This window comes from Macaca nemestrina, chromosome 17, assembly GCF_043159975.1.
Source record: "Macaca nemestrina isolate mMacNem1 chromosome 17, mMacNem.hap1, whole genome shotgun sequence".
NCBI lineage: Eukaryota > Metazoa > Chordata > Mammalia > Primates > Cercopithecidae > Macaca > Macaca nemestrina.
Window position 1 is genome coordinate 5,729,044 of NC_092141.1, and position 17,118 is coordinate 5,746,161.

Sequence of the window (17,118 nt, forward strand, 5' to 3'; positions counted from 1 at the left end):
TTGTTCACTGCTGTGTCCTCAGATCCCAAAATAGTGCCTGACACATAGTGAGTCTGCAGGGAATATTTGTTCTATGAATGAATGACTCCTCTTAAACCTAGGAGCTCTTTTCCTTCCATTTCAGGGGAGCCACTGCAGCCAGGAACCTGGGGACGGATGTCCTTCATGGTCAGGTGGAAAGGCGCCCACCTGGGAGAATGCGGGAGCTGCAGCGGATTCCTCGGGGAAGGGAAGATGGACTTTCCTGGCCCCGGGGCTTGCCCCTCAAGTCAGGGGTGTGTGTGGTGGTGGTGGTGGTGGTGAGGGCGGTGGGTGACAGTGATGGCGAGGGTGGTCTTTTTCCCAGGGCACGGGCTCTCTGTCTTTGTCTCCCTCTTGTGGTCATTGCTTTCATTGTTCCAAACCTCTGTTTTTCACGGAAGGATTGCCGGACTAGAGGCCATTTGGTATCATGCTGTGCTGGGTCCAGGGGATTTGCTGGCTCACCCACCCACTGACTTTTTCTTGTTCTTTTTTTTTTTTTTCCTTTTTGAGATGTTGTCTCGCTCTGTTGCCAAGGCTGGACTGCAGTGGTGTGATCTCGGCTCACTGCAACCTCTGCCTCCCGAGTTCAAGTGATTCTCCTGCCTCAGCCTCCTGAGTAGCTGGGATTACAGGCACCCACCACCACGCCCAGCTAATTTTTGTATTTTTAGTAGACACAGGGTTTCACCATGTTGGTCAGGCTGGTCTTGATTTCCTGACCTCGTGATCTGCCTGCCTTGGCCTCCCAAAGTGCTGGGATTACAGGTGTGAGCCACCATGCCCGGCTTTTTTTTTTTTTTTTGAGATGCAGTCTTGCTCTGTCGCCCAGACTGGAGTGCAGTGGCGTGATCTCGGCTCACTGCAGCCTCCACCTCCCGGGTTCAAGCGATTCTCATACCTCAGCCTCCTGAGTAGCTGGGACCACAGGTACCCGCCACCACGCCTGGCTAATTTTTTAGTCCACTTACTTTTTCATGTTTTCCTCTCCTTGTTTGTCTAACGTAAGAGTTTAAGCGGGGGGGATGTGATTCTATTTGCACTGACAAGCGCACCTCACTCTGGCTGCTGCAGTTTCTCGGTTTCTCCCTGGCTGTGTTGGTCTCTCACCCCAAGGCTCTTTCCCTGTCTCCTGCTCAGCCCTGGGCCTGGATCAGCCAGAGGGAGTTCTGGGGCCACCCCTTACCATCTGCTGAAGATGAGCAGCTCAGGCTTCTTCTGCTCCAGGGCCCTCAGCTCCTGCCTCATCTCATCGCTCAGAGTCGTCTGGTCCAGCCTGAAAGCACAAAGGGAGACGGGTCCTCCTGGGATCTCCCATGTTGTCCCCAGGTCCCCAGGGCCCAGAATCCCAGGACCTGCCACCTTCTGGAGGAGCGGCCACAGGGTGCGTTCCCTGGGAGCCAGGCTCTGAGGAGGAGGGTACTGTGGGAAGATTCACTAGGGTGTGTTCCTGGGTCAATGCCAGGGCAAGGGCAGGGAGGGAATCGGGGAGACGTGGGCTGTGAGGCAGTCTCCATGGAGGCCTCAGCTGACTCTGGGAGATGATCCTTTAGAGCTGTTTAAAGGAGTTGGGTTGAGGGGCTGGGCCTTTCTACTGCAACACTGGCCCGTCATCAGATGTGGGCCTCCTCAGGAAGGAGACGCGGCCTTGGGTGAGGTGGCGGTCACTGGCAGAAGCTTTCTTTGTAGCCGGCTGCCAGGGATTTCCCCATGGCCTCAAAATCCCAGGCCTGGGTCCTGGGACTCTCTTCCCAGTGGTCGGAGGTTTTGCTGGGAAGAGAGAGTCCTGGTTCCGCCGTCCTCCCAGGCCTTGTGACCTGGGGTTTCCGCCAGATGTGGGATGCTGATTGTCTTCTCTGGGTCTCTGTCCTCCATCTGTCACGTAGGAGGAATCAATCCTGCCCTGCCTGTTCTGAGGCCCAGACGAGGAGGAGGTGAAAAGACCCTGCCTCCTGCGAAGGGCTCCGCACGCGTTCCCCTACTGCTGTTACAGCCGTTCTGCCCCTGGGGAGGAGCGCGGCCCTTGAAGTAGAAGGTTCTTCTTCTCAACTAACTCCTGGCTCCAGGAGGGAAGGAGGTGGACACCTACTCAGCACTCCAGAGGGTAAACCCCCTCGGAAGCAGCCCAGGTTTGATGGGTAAGTGTTGAGCTGCGGCCTGAAGTCACATCTGCCTGCCACGGCCAAGCTCTGGAGAGAGGCTCTTCGGCATAAGGGAGGTAGTGATAGCCAAAAATCTCAGTGGGGAGCAGCAGACTGGGGTGCAAAGGTGCTGCCCCCTCGGATGGAGTTCCCATGGTTGTAAATGGCCAATGCCAGCTACAGGAGAACCCAAATGTAGACTATTTATTTCCGTTATTTTGCCTTGACCACTTCTTTAGGTTTGGGAGGCCTGGCTGAGGAAGGCCCGGGGCCCAGGCTTCCCGGACCCCCTCTGAGAAGGCTCTGGATGTGGGGGTTTGGAGCCCCCGTCTGCTCCCTGAGCACATGGCAGGGCCCCTGGCAGGAGCCATAGGTAAGTGTCAAGACAGAAGCCACCTGTGGGCTTGCTCCCAGGAGGTGGAGGGGAGTGGAAGTGGCCCAGAGATAGCGTGGGGGTGGCTCCTCGGGGAAGGGTGAGAATCTCTGGGGCCTACGGGATGGGAAATGAGGGCTGGGGGCTCACTCCAATCCGGCTGCTCAGGGTCCTTCAGCTCTCCAGGGTTCAAGTGCCTCTTTGTTCCGGGCCTTTCCCCACATCATCCCTTGGCCTGGACTACTCTCCCAAACTTGGCCTGGCTACCTATTCCTCCTTCAGACCTCAGCCTGACGTCGCTTTCTCAGGGAAGTCCTCCCTGGCCTTCCCTGAGAATGGGATTTTGATCAAATCCCATCCTCCCTCAATATTACATTCTCATAATACCCTGTACTTTCCTTTCTTAGCACTCCACAGAGCTCATAAATACAGACTTGTGCATTTACAGGTGACCAGCGTCCATCTCCTCCCCACTAGAGTGGAAGCTTCAGGAGGGCAGGGCCCATGTCTGTTTGCTCACTCTTGTACCCCAGCGCCTGGCCTGGTGCTTACACATAGGAGGCACTCAGTGAATGAATGAATGAGTAAATGAATGAATGAAGCGCTGCCCTGGAGTGAGGGGAACCTGGGAGTCCCTTACAGCATGCAACCTCAGTAACAGTTATCATTTGATCATGCCTGACTCTCTTCCCAGCACTGTCCTTGTTTTTATTTGATTGATTAATTAATTAATTAAATTTTGAGACTGAGTCTCACTCTGTTGCCCAGACTAGAGTGCAGTGCTGTGATCTAAGCTCACTGCAACCTCTGCCTCCCGGGTTCAAGTGATTCTCCTGCCTCAGTCCCCGGAGTAGCTAGGGGTCACAGGTGCACACCACCATGCCCGGTTAATTTTTATATTTTTAGTAGAGATGGGGTTTCACCATGTTGGCCAGGCTGGTCTCAAACTCCTGACCTCAAGTGATCCACCCGCCTTGGCCTCCCAAAGTGCTGGGATTACAGGCATGAGCCACCACGCCCTGCCTGTCCTTGTTTTTATGCACATTTTATTTCATTACAATCCATGAGGTGGGTATGATACTCCCATTCCACAGATGAAGAAACAGAGTCCCAGAGAATTTGGTGACTTGTCTGAGTTACACGGTGTAAGCTGTAGAGCTGGTAAGAAACTTGGGTTGACTATGCATTTATCAGTCCTTCCTTTTTCCATGCCCTGTCCGACACCCCCACATCCCTCTTCCCTGCCCTCTGCCCAGAAGGGACCTCCAGGGCCTTACCCCAGGCGTGTGAGTTGGCAGGCAGGATGCCTGAGCCCCTCACACAGCAGTCGCACACCAGTGTCGCCCAGGTTGTTCTGCTGCAGGTCTAGTTCCATCAGGATGGGGCTGGCGCTGAGCACAGAGGCCAGGTCCTGGCAGCAGCCAGACGTGAGGCCACAGCTGACCAGCCTGCAGGAAAGATACACAGCAGCCCAGGTCACTGTCCTGAGGGTTTGCTCTTCAGGGTAACTAGGGTCTGATCTTCCTTCCTAGCATCTGTGGCCTTTTGAGGGTCTGGGATGACAAGCAGAGAAGATACAAACTTTCCTGGCTTGCAGTAACCTGGGAGATTTTCACTTTCCTCTTACAGCCACGGAACCCCTCAGGATGCCGGCACCCACCCTTTCTCAATCTTGTGTGATTCACTTGATCCTGTTCCCTCACTCTGTCCACACTGATAAGTAACTTACTCAATGTCCCACTTGTACACCTGGGTCTAACTGTTTTCTCTTTCCTTTTTCTTTTTGAGATGAAATCTCACTCTGTGGCCCAGGCTGGAGTGCAGTGGCGCAATCTCAGTTCATTGTAACCTCCACCTCCTGGATTCAAGCAATTCTCCTGCCTCAGCCTCCTGAGTAGCTGGGATTACAGGCATGCACCACCATGCCTGGCTACTTTTTGTATTTTTAGTAGAGACGTGATTTCACCATGTTGGCCAGGCTGGTCTTGAACTTCTGGCCTCAGGTGATTGGCCCTCTTCGGCCTCCCAAAGTGTTGGGATTACAGGCTTGAGCCACCGTGACCAGCCAACCTGGGTCTCATTGTTAACCACATCATCCCTGCTAAACACCCAGAGCCAGCTGACATAGGATGCTTTGGTGGGTTTCAATATTAAGGGCACCTGCAGTCCAGGAGGAAAATGAGGGAGCTCAAATGAGGTTAGAAGAGGGGGAGTATCGGCCGGGCGCGGGGGCTCAAGCCTGTAATCCCAGCACTTTGGGAGGCCGAGACGGGCGGATCACAAGGTCAGGAGATCGAGACCATCCTGGCTAACATGGTGAAACCCCGTCTCTACTAAAAATACAAAAAAAAAAAAACTAGCCGGGCGAGGTGGCGGGCGCCTGTAGTCCCAGCTACTCGGGAGGCTGAGGCAGGAGAATGGCGTAAACCCGGGAGGCGGAGCTTGCAGTGAGCTGAGATCCGGCCACTGCACTCCAGCCTGGGCGACAGAGCGAGACTCCGTCTCAAAAAAAAAAAAAAAAAAAAAAGAAGAGGGGGAGTATGAAGGCTTCATCTAGAACTGAGGACCTATCCTGGGCTCCTCACCACACACTGGGGTCTGGAGCGTGCACTGTCCCAGGACAGGGCCATGTTGCTACCCGCATGCTGTGCTGAGCAGTGCCACAGCTCTCCAGCCTGCCTAGTATTATCCAGGTGGATGAGTCTGCCTCCCCGTAGCTGAGCTGCAGGCCCCGTGGACTCCAGGTCGGGGTTTCTTGGCTGGCTGCTGTGGGGCCAGGGGAGCCTGGGTTCTTGCTGTTCATGGGCCAGGAATCACAGGGAAGGGATCGGTGGCTCATCTAGGAGGAGGAGCAAGGCTGGAGGGGCAGGCTGTTTCTGCTATCTTTCCAGATAAAGTTCTTCTCTCGCCCTTGCAATGTGAGTCGTTACAGAGATGCACTTGGCAGGGGCTGATAACAGGTCACTTGGAGATGAGGCTCACTGGGGCCTATTTAATCTTGATAAACATGTACCCCTTGATTAGTGGGGCCTCTATTTTGTTGTTTTGAAATGGAGTCTCACTCTGTCACCCAGGCTGGAGTGAAGTGGCACAATCTCTGCTCACTGCAACCTTTGCCTCCCGGGTTCAAGTGATTCTCCTGCCACAGTCCCCTGAGCTGGGGTTACAGGTGCACACCACCATGCCCAGGTAATTTTGTAGTTTTAGTAGAGATGGGGTTTCAACATGTTGGCCAGGCTGGTCTCGAACTCCTGACCTCAAGTGATCCACCCACATCGACCTCCCAGAATGCTGAGATTACAGGCGTGAGCTACCGCCTTGTTTTTATACACATTTTAAATCAATATCATCCATGAGGTGGGTATGATACTCCCATTCCACAGATGAAGAAACAGAGTCCCAGAGAATTTGGTGACTTGTCTAAGTCACATGGTATAAGATGTAGAGCTGGTAAGAAACTTGGGTTGACTATGCATTTATCAGTCCTTTTTCCTTCCCCTGTCTGACACCCCCACAACCCTCTTCCCTGCCCTCTGCCCAGAAGGGACCTCCAGGGCCTTACCCCAGGCGTGTGAGTTGGCAGGCAGGATGCCTGAGCCCCTCACACAGCAGTCGCACACCAGTGTCGCCCAGGTTGTTCTGCTGCAGGTCTAGGTCCATCAGGATGGGGCTGGTGCTGAGCATAGAGGCCAGGTCCTGGCAGCACCCAGACGTGAGGCCACAGCTGACCAGCCTGCAGGAAAGATACACAGCAGCCCAGGTCATTGTCCTGAGGGCTCGCTCTTCAGGGTAACTAGGGTCTGATCTTCCTTCCTAGCATCTGTGGCCTTTTGAAGGTCTGGGGTGACAAGCAGAGAAGATACAAACTAACCTGAGATTTTCACTTTCCTCTTGCAGCCACGGAACCCCTCAGGATGCCGGCACCCACCCTTTCTCAATCCTGCGTGGTTCACCTGATCCTGTCCCCTCACTGTGTCCACACTGATGAGTAACTTAGTCAATGTCCCCCTTGTACACCTGGGTCTGTCTTCTCTTTCCTTTTTCGTTTTTTTTGAGATGAGGTCTCGCTCTGTGTCCCAGGCCTCCCGAAGTGCTGGGGTTACAGGTGTGAGCCACCGCACCCGGCCAGGAGGGCCTTTTTAGAGGGCAAAATTAGCAACATACCCTTTTCCCAGCAGTTCTATTTTTTGAAAGTTAAGCTACAGATAATATGCTGGGTCTCAGGACGCATGGGGGGATGGTAACTGCTGCAGTTTACAGCAAACACTGGAGACAAGCTGGCTGCTCATAACAGGCAATGGACAAAAATGATGGTACATCCATGTAGTGAAATTCCACGCTGTGAATAAAAAGAACGACGTGACTTTGTATGTACTGATGTGGGACCGTCTCTAGCATATATTTTAACCGATAAAGCAAAGTGCAGGGCAGAGTTTGTGCTGTGCTAGCATTTATGCCAGAAAAGGGCTATGTATCTGCTGTATGTTGTATATGTGTAGGGCTCTCTCTGGGGGATCCCCTGTCTGGGGATCCTCTGCTCTTGGGGTCTCAGCCCTGCTTCTAGAACTGTTGGCTGCCCCAGCTGTGTCTGCTGAGACCCAGCTGCAGTCCAAGCTTGTAAATGTCACAAAGCGTTACAGGGCCTTTGCTAAGACAGGGGACTGGGAAAATGGAAAACCAGGCTTTGACGTCAGACCTGGCTTCAAATCCTGGTGCAGCTACTTCCTGGCTATGTGGCCTTGGGAAAATAATGAACCTCTCCGAGACCCAATCTTGTCTTCTGTAGATGTAGCGAGGATTCAATCTTACAAGTGTTACCGAGTTCCTAGCTGACCAGGGATCGCCGACCCCTGATGTTAGGATGGGATCCGCGTTGTCTCCCCTTCCCATCAACTCTGATCAGGGTTACTGAGTGGGGAAGCAGGCAGTGGCCCTGGGAAAGGGAGAGGTTTGGCCTTGGGAAGAAGGAAGGGATGTGTGATGTGTGAACAAGGATCTTGCGAGGTGTAAACAAGGATCTTTCAGGGCTTGGGCAGAAACAAAAGAAGACCCGAAGGCAGCCCTGAGCGGGTGCACGGAGGGGTATGTGTAACTTTGTGCATGGAGGGAGGAGGCCCAGCAGGACCAGGAGAGGGAACTATTCACTCTTGTTTCTTTTCTTCTCTTTTTTGAGAAGAAGTCTCGTTCTGTCGCCCAGGCTGGAGTGTAATGATGTGATTTCAGCTCACTGCAATGCCCACCTTCTGTGTTCAAGTGATTCTCCTGCCTCAGGCTCCCTGAGTAGCTGGGATTACAGGTTCCCACCATCATGCCTGGCTACTTTTTGTATTTTTAGTAGAGACGAGGTTTCACCATGTTGGCCAGGCTGGTCTCGAACTCCTGACCTCAAGTGATCCGCCTGCCTCGACCTCCCAAAGTGCTGGGATGACAGGCATGAGCCACTGTGCCCGGACTTGTTTCTACATGGTAGGGGGGGATGGCTCTGTCCCCTCGGATGAGATAGAAAATGGAATTCAGTGGACACCAGTGATTTCAGCTCTCCATGGCAGAACCCCAGAATGCCAAGTAAGAGGACCTGTTACTGGGCAGATCACAGCTGGTGGGAACAGGAGAGGGATAGAAAAACATTGCTGCAATCCTCATAGCTCTATGCAGTGGGCACTATTATCATCCTCCTCTGTGGCAGTCTGTGAAAATGGCCACAAATTCTGCCCCCTGTCCCCACCTTGCATTCATGCCCCTTGACTCAACTTGGCTTCTCTTGCCGTGTTTGGAGACTGGAGGCCCGCTCCCTCCGTCCAAGGGTGGACGAGCTTCCTCCTGAGCCTCTACTCCCTGGCTGAGATCCTGCAGGCTCCTCCCACTCCCACAAAGCAGGTCTCACCTTCTCTCTGCCCTTACCCTCCACCTGCCTCATGGTGGCAGGTGGTTCCCTCCACCTCCCCCTGCCCACCAAGAACAATTACTGCAGTCGCTGCAGCGTGCAGCACGGCCAACTCAGTCTCTGGCAAAGGTGTCTGGCTCCAGCATCCATGAGCACATTGAAGCTCAGGTCCAGCACGGTCAGGTTCTGGTTGACTCTCAGCCCAGAGGCCAGGTCCTTGCAGTCCTCAGCTGTGAGGCCACAGCTGGCCAACCTGTGGAAGACACACACCCCCGGTCTTGAGGTTACTCACCTGTTGATTCAACAAACACCCATACGCACCCATTGATCACCTACTATGCGCCAGGCCTGTGGGCGAGGCAGAGGTTTAGAAAACCCTCCCAGGCCCCAGAAATGCACAGGGTACTTGGGGATAGACACAGAAACACATAGTTTTTCGATCCTTTTTGATTAAAAACCCTCCAATTTCCCCACCTTACTCAGAGTACAATTCAAGGTCCGTTTCCTGGTCTACAGGGCCCTGAGGACTTGGATCCTCATAATCTCTGTCCTCACCTTTTTTTTTTTTTTTTTTTTTTTTTTTGAGACGGAGTCTCGCTCTGTCGCCCAGGCTGGAGTGCAGTGGCGCGATCTCGGCTCACTGCAAGCTCCGCCTCCCGGGTTCACGCCATTCTCCTGCCTCAGCCTCCCGAGTAGCTGGGACTACAGGCACCCGCCGCAACATCTGGCTAATTTTTTGTATTTTTAGTAGAGATGGGGTTTCACTGTGTTAGCCAGGATGGTCTCGATCTCCTGACCTTGTGATTCACCCGCCTTGGCCTCCCAAAGTGCTGGGATTACAGGTGTGAGCCACTGCGCCCAGCCCTTGCCTCTAATCTCTTTTAGCTCCATCCTCACTGCCCCTCTATCTATTCCTTCCACACCCCAGGCACAGTTCCACCTAAGGCCTCTGCACCTGCTGCTTCTGCTGCTGCTTCTGCCCGGAACAATCTTCTGGCACTGATAACTCATGGTTTGCTCCTCTACTTGCGTCAGGTCTTTGCTCAGAAGGAAGTCGCTTTGGTGACATCTTGCCTCATCTCTCCACTTAAAATTGAACACCTACCCCCCAGACTCCCTGCTTCTTTCTGCTTTACTTTTCTCTATAGCTCATGTCACTCACAATATATTTTACTTACTTATTTGGCTTCTTGTTCTCCCTCCCAACTAGAATGTCAGCTCCTGGAGGAAGGAATTTTGCCCATTTCCTTCCTTCCTTCCCTCCTTCCTTCCTCTCTTCCTGTTTCTCTCTCCTTCCTTCTTTCCTCTCTTCCTGTTTCTCTCCTTCCTTCCTTTCTCTCTCTCCCTTCCTTCCTTTCTTTTTTTCTCTCCTTCCTTCCTTCCCTCCCTACCTTCCTCCCTCGCTCTCTTCCTTTCTCTTTCTTTCCCTCCCTCCTTCCCTCTCCTCCCTTCCTCCCTCTCCTCCCTCCCTCCCTCCCTCCCTCCCTTCCTTCCTTCCTCCCTCACTCCCTTCCTTCCTTCCTCCCTCACTCCCTTCCTTTCTCCCTTCCTTCGTGTGAGATGCAGTCTTGCTCTGTCACCCAGGCTGGAGTGCACTGGCATGATCTCAGCTCACTGCAACCTCTGTCCCCTGGGTTCAAGGGATTCTCCTGCCTCAGCCTCCTGAGTAGCTAGGACTACAGGTGCCAGCCACCACGCCTGGCTAAAAGGGTTTCGCCATGTTGGCCAGGCTCGTCTTGAACTCCTGATCTCAGGTGATCCACCCACCTCAGCCTCCCAAAGTGTTAGGATTACAGGCATGAGCCACCGTGCCCAGCCCCATTTTCATTGCTAGTCATATCCCAGTGCCCAGAGCAGGGTCTAGCATATAGTAGGTGCTTAGTAAGTATGTAGTAAATAAATGAATGAAATAGCATCAAAAGAGGGGCACGTCAGGTACAGCTGAAGGCAGAGGAATGAGTGATTGCCAAGGCAGGGAGGAAAAGGTGAGCCTTAAATGAGGGGTTCACTGAGGTGAGGGTGGAGGCAGGGGCACGTGTGGCTGGTAGGGCAGATGTGAATTCACAGCAGGCGGTTCATATAGTGATGTTGGCATAAAGGCTACTCAGGTAGAGAGAAAGTTTGAGGGTAAAGCTGGAAAATATCAAGACAGTGGTAGGTCTCGGATGTCATTATAAGATGTTTAGACCTATTTTCCTGTGGCAGTGATAAGCCCATGAAAGTTCTTGAGGACAGCAGTAACCTGGTCTCTACATTGCTTTAGAACAATCCCTGAGGGAGGTTGTAGCGAGCTGAGATCGTGTCACTGCACTCCAGCCTGGGTAACAGAGCGGGACTCTGTCTCAAAAAAAAAAAAAAAAAAAGCAAGATCCCTGAGGGAGTGGAGGTGGCTGGGTGGGGAAAGGTGGGAGGCAAGGGCAGGGAGGATGAGCAATGGCGTCAGAGCAGCAACTTCGGGAGATGCCTCGAGTAGACCCTGTGGCACTCAGTGGAGTCCAGGGAGGCCTCTAGGTTGGATTCAGAGTAGAAGCTGCTGTCACTTACTGAGAAGGTAGATGTGAGAACAGTGTCAGTTTCATCGGTGTACTACCAGGGTAGTTGCACAGGGCCCTGTGCTCAGAAGGACCCAGAACTGACAGGGGTGTGAGGAGGACCCTTCTAGATTGGGGGATTAATGCTCTGTGGTGGCCATCTTGAATTTCTTAATCATTTTGTCCTTAAATTTGTGTCTCGTAGGTGAAGTCTGATGGGACCATGGGGCCTCAGCTCATAGGTGATGCCACCTCCTGCCACCTCCCTCCTTTCCTCGGGGTGAAACAGTTCTTGGCCATCCTGCATTTGAGTGTTGTGGGATCCCCACTCAACCTGCCCCTCAGCCCAGTGATTACTGCCACCCTTTATCGCTGGTAGGGGCTTGGATCAGGCATGGGTAGGTTGAGGTGGGGCATCCTAGGGTAGGGCCGGTGGCAGCCTTTCTCGATGTGGGCTGGCAGCATCATGGCACATTTGGTGATTTGGTGGGGGCCAGTCTCCCCCACCACTGATCTGGACAGGTAATGCATCCTGGCAATACCCTGGAGGGTCTCCCATCTGCTTTAGGCTGGGGTGGTGGCCCATGGGAAGGACAGATGTCTGGCTTGACATTTTACCCACTCTGGGCCATGGTGCCTGGGTCTGGTGACTTGTGGGAGAGGCAGCCTGCATCTGGTGGGCCATGTGCACATGCTCAGCTGTGGGGAGGCTTCCAGGCACCTTTGAGGGTCTGGACAATCACTGCTAGTGTCCCAGTGCCCAAGGGAATGCATCGTTAAATAGCAAATAAAAGACACTGGGATAGGTTGAGAGAGAAACTATGGAAGAAAGAAAAAGCTCTGTATCTTGGTACCTTTAACAGCACTTTCATCCTGACTTTTGAGCTAGGACACTGCATTTTCATTTTGTACTGGGTCCTGAAAATGATGCAGTTGGTTCTGAGAGGAGGAGCAGTTTGTTTTTAGTTAGGGAGGAGAGTCTAGGTAAGAATATGCTGAGTTTCAGGAGCCTCTGGGACATCCCCTCCAAAATCCCTGTCTCTCCTTGCTCTCACAAGACCTACTTTTCCCCTTTGTTTTTCTCTGACTTCCTTCTGGACTTTCCTATCCAACCAGGAATCCAAGGTCAGCTGTATTAAACACACATCCTGGCAAGGTGCGGTGACTCCCGCCTGTAATCCCAGCACTTTTGGAGGCCAAGGCAGGAGGATGGCTTGTGTCCAGGAGTTTGAGGCTGCACTGAGTCATGATCACACCACTGCACTCCAGCTTGGGTGACGGAGCGAAACCCCAATTCCCCCTGTCTCTCTTACACACAGACACACACACACACACACACAGACAGACACAAACACAGATAGACACACACACAGACACACACACACACACAGATACAGACATACACAGACACATACACAGGCACACACAGACACACACAGACACACAGGCACACGCAGACACAGGCACACACACACAGACGCACACAGGCACACACACAGACACACAGACACACATACACACACAGGCACACACACAGGCACAGACACACAGACACACACACACAGACACACACAGGCACACGCAGACACAGGCACAGACACACACACAGACACACATACACACACAGGCACACATACACACACAGGCACACACACAGGCACACACACAGACACACAGACACACACAGGCACACACAGACACACAGACACACACAGACACACAGACACAGACACAGACACAGACACACACACACAGGCACACAGAGACACACGCAGACAGACACACAGAGGCACACGCAGACACAGGCACACACACAGACACACAGACACACAGACACAGACACACATCACAGACACATACACACAGATACACACAGACACACACACACAGCCATATACAGACACACACACACACAGACACACATACAGACACACACGACATGACTCAGTATGTGGCATTGTAGAGCACTTGGCATTTTAGAGTGCACCAGGCCCTTGGTAATGTCTCCGTGGACAATCGCTGTCTTCCTTCTCTGCTCCCAACCCTGAGCTGCAGAATGTGGCCCAAGAAAGTCCAGACACAGCTGGCAGATGTGGCTCTGTGCTCACCGCCTGTGGCTGGCATCTCACAGCTGAGGGCCTACTTCCCAGATGGCTGTCTCCTGCCAGCTCACTCTCTCCCTGGGTGGTCAGTTTTACCCACCTGGCTTATCTGATTTCCTGCTTGTTGACAAGCTCATTTTCACTGGGCATGTTCCTGCCCCCAGGACTCATCTCAGCATAAACAAATGCATCTCTCTTGGGGCTTTATTCATTTTTGAACAAGTTACCATTACAAGCTGTGCTGTGTGGACTTCCCTCCTCCAGTCCTACCCATTCCCAAGCCCCAGTGAAGACACTTGGTATTGGACCTCTGTGAGGAGGCTGAGGCCATCTGACCCTGGGCAGTAGTGACCCCAGTGGGCAGGTGAAGGGCACAGGCTTTGGGGCTAGAGAGAGACACGGGTTCAAATCTTGCCTCTGTCAGTTACAAGTTGAAGAGCATGGCAGATGTCTTTATCAAGTTTCAGTTCACTCATCAATATCATGGATCTGCCATGTCTATTGTACCAGCTGGCTGCAAAGATCCAAGGAGATCATGTATGCCATGTTCTTAGGGAAGCCCCTGGCAGAAGGTTAGTGCTTAAAGGATGCTGCTGCTGTGGAAACCAAAACCCTCAATGTCCCTCCACCTCTCCGTCCTCAGCTGCCTGTGTCATCACATAGTCCTTTCTCTTCTGTCCCAGAGGAGGCCAAGGGTCCACCCTCATGTGTCTGATTCCACACCCTCTGTCTGGTCTCTCCCCTGACCTTGCTCTTTCCAGCATTCCTTTTTTGAGCTCTCCACCCCCACTCCCACCAATTTCTCCTTTGTCTGTGTAATGTGCTCAATTTTACATGCCATTAGTGAAAAAACCCTAGAATTCTTGACACCAGCTTACTCAATGTATTTCAAGATAAATCCAAAAGTCAAATAAGCCAGACATAGAAAGAAAAACACTACATGGTCTCACTTGTGGGTGAAATGTTAAAAAAGTAAAATACATACAAAGGAAGAATAAATGGTGGTTACCGGGGCGAGGAGGGGGAGGAAATGGGGAGATGCAGGTAAATAAAAACATAGAAATACAATCATTAGTTAGGGCTTTGCTTGTGGGTCTTGGGTAGTCCGGCATCCAAGCGTGTGTAAGGCTGTGCGTTCTTCCGTGTGGAGACATTTTTACTGTGGGAAATAGTCACATTTGCCTGATCCAGATTTGGTAATCTTAGGCCACTTTTCTTTCTTTTTATGGTGCTACCCCCAGTGAGCCAGAATTAATCAGGCCCCGGCTTACCTCATACAGAGGAGGCAGGTGTTGGTGCTGGGTCATGCCCTCACTGAGTTGTGTCCGGCTCTCCCAGTGCAAACTACGTGAATTTGGAAAGTTGTTAATTTCTCTGAGCCTCTTAGGACAACTTAGGCACTAAGTACATAGCATACGTGATCCTAAGTACATAGCATACATGACCCTAAGTACATAGTACACGTGATCCTAAGTACATAGCATACGTGATCCTAAGTACCTAGCATACATGACCCTAAGTACATAGCATACGTGACCCTAAGTACCTAGCATACACGACCCTAAGTACATAGCATACGTGACCCTAAGTACACAGCATACATGACCCTAAGTATATAGCATACATGACCCTAAGTACATAGCATACGTGACCCTAAGTACACAGCATACATGACCCTAAGTATATAGCATACATGACCCTAAGTACATAGCATACATGATCCTAAGTACACAGCATACATGACCCTAAGTACATAGCACACATGATCTCCTTTGACTCTGTAGCCACCTTGTGCAATAGACATGGTAAATCCATGTTATTAATGAATAAACTGAAACTTGCTAAAGAAACCTACCCATAGTTTTCAATCTGTAACTGTTAGAGACAAGATTTGAACTGTGTGTATCTGGCTCCAGGGAATGTCTTTCCCCAGCCCATTCTTTATATATAGAAAATGGAAATAATTGTCCCTGCTCTGCCATTTTTGCAGGGTGTTTTTTGGAAGGCCCAAGGAATTAATGGATATGGAGGTGTTTGGGTTTGAGATAGTGAAATTCTATGCCAATGTAAAAAGAGTACATTGAAGATTGGTGTCTTCCTACTGGGGTGTGAAGTTTGAGGTAGAACCAGGATTCCTTAGTCCTACTCAAAAGCATTGTTACTGGACTCTGGTGGTTCTCCTTGGATAGGTCTTAGGAGTGGTTAGAGCAGCTTCATGGATACAGAAAGTCACAGCACGAGGCTGGGCTTGCCTCCTTACTCTGCCTGCTCAACTTCTCCCACTGTAACTCCTTTTCAATGAGCAATCTCTTGATTGCTTTCCTTTTTTACAATCTCCCTTCTCTCAATCTCTTATCACTTTCTCTTCTTCAATTTCCTTAGAATGTAGCTTAGATTCCATGATCCTTCATTGGCAGTATCCCTGAATTTCTTACCCTCTGACCTTCCATCACATTCCTCTGGCTAACCCTGAATTCTGCTATCTTCCCACTCTCCACCCCAACTCCCACCTGTGCAACAGGGAATGTGGCTGCCATCTGGAATCATGACCACGACCCTCACATGGGCCACAGAAATGCCTGACAGGCAGAGATCTCACACTCTATTATAGCCATTTGAAGATCTTGCCTTTTCCAAACATCCAGCACCTCAACCCTCACACTCACTCCTAGCAGACAACTGAATTCCTATTTCTCAGACAAAAATGAAGCCATCAGATGGGAACCTCTCAGCTTCTCAGAGTGAAACCTATGTTCCTACTTCTCTCTTCCCTGTCCTCATCTCCCCTCCTGTTACAGTAAAGGAGACATTTCCTCCCTCTTCCAAGGCCAATCTTTCTCCTCCCTCCTCCCTCTGAAGATAGAGTCATCAATGATTCCTTCTCCTTCTTGTGTCTTTTATCACTCCTCCTCCACCGATTCTCAAACTGAGATCTTTTCCTTCTTAAATGCAAGTAAGCAGATGGACAGACACATACATTTACTCAGCCCACCATCCCCTCTGCTTTAGTGCTTTCCTCCTTTTCAGTATCAAAGTCTTTGAAAAAAGTGTATTTGTGATCTCATTTTTTAACCTCTTTCTCCCTCTTTAATCCACTCCAGTCTGCATTCTGGCCTCTTCATGCCACGTAAGCTACTTCTGCTGAGGTTATTCATGACTTTCCTATCACTAATCCTATGGACAAATTTCAGTACTTATCTTACTTGACCTCCCAGCAGCAGTAGCTCCTGCTGACCTCCTTGAGACCCTCTGCTCTGTTGGGTTCCATGACACCTCTTTCCTGGTGTCCCTTTCATCTCTGTGGCCCCTCCTTCTCAGGCTTGTTTGTTGGCTCTTCTTTGGCCATTAAATACTGGGGTGGGAGTGTTCCCCAGGCTTGACATGCAATCTTATTTTTGCCTGTGAATTTTAGAATCAGCTTGTCCATTTCTGCAAAAATGGCAGCTGGGATTCTGACAGAGATTGTGTTGAATCTGTACATCAGTTTGGGGGGTATTGTCATTTTAATAATATCAAGTCTTCCGATCTATGAACACGGGACATCTTTTCATTTGTTTAGGTCCTATACGATTTCTTTCAACCATTTTTTGTAGTTCCCTGTGTACAAGCTTTCTTTTGTTAAATTTATTGTTTTCCTAATTTAATTTTTGGATTGTTCACTGCTAGTGTATAGCAGTACAACGAATTTTTGTATATTGATCTTGTTTCCTGAAACCTTGCTGAAATTGTAGTTTTTTTTTCTTTCTTTTTCAAGAGGGTCTCCCTTTGTCACCCAGGTTGGAGTGCAGTGGCACAATCTCAGCTCATTGCTACCTCTGCCTACCAGGCTGAAGCAATTCTCCTACCTCAGCCTCCTGAGTAGCTGGGACTATAGGAGTGTGCCACCACGCCTGGCTAATTTTTTGTAGTTTTGGTAGAGACAGGGTTTTGCCACGTTACCCAGGCTGGTCTTGAACTCCGGAACTCAAGCAATCCACCCACCTCAGCCTCCCAAAGTGCTGAGATTACAGGGCATGAGCCACCACACCTGGCCCTAATTTGAATATTTGTAGATTCCTTAGGATTT

General features: G+C 51.1%; 1 protein-coding gene across 4 annotated transcripts in view; it reads right to left on the bottom strand.

Moving 5' to 3' along the window:
* LOC105474411 (NLR family pyrin domain containing 1) overlaps window positions 1-17,118 on the bottom strand; it is a 56,447-nt gene that overhangs the window by 18,014 nt on the left and 21,315 nt on the right. For all 4 annotated transcript variants that reach the window (XM_071082221.1, XM_071082222.1, XM_071082220.1 and 1 more), the window contains 4 exons: window positions 8,502-8,672; window positions 6,098-6,268; window positions 3,813-3,983; window positions 1,208-1,297 (listed from right to left, as the gene is read on the bottom strand). In XM_071082221.1, coding sequence (XP_070938322.1) covers window positions 1,208-1,297; window positions 3,813-3,983; window positions 6,098-6,268; window positions 8,502-8,672 — 603 coding nt within the window. The remainder of the gene's footprint in view (window positions 1-1,207; window positions 1,298-3,812; window positions 3,984-6,097; window positions 6,269-8,501; window positions 8,673-17,118) is intronic.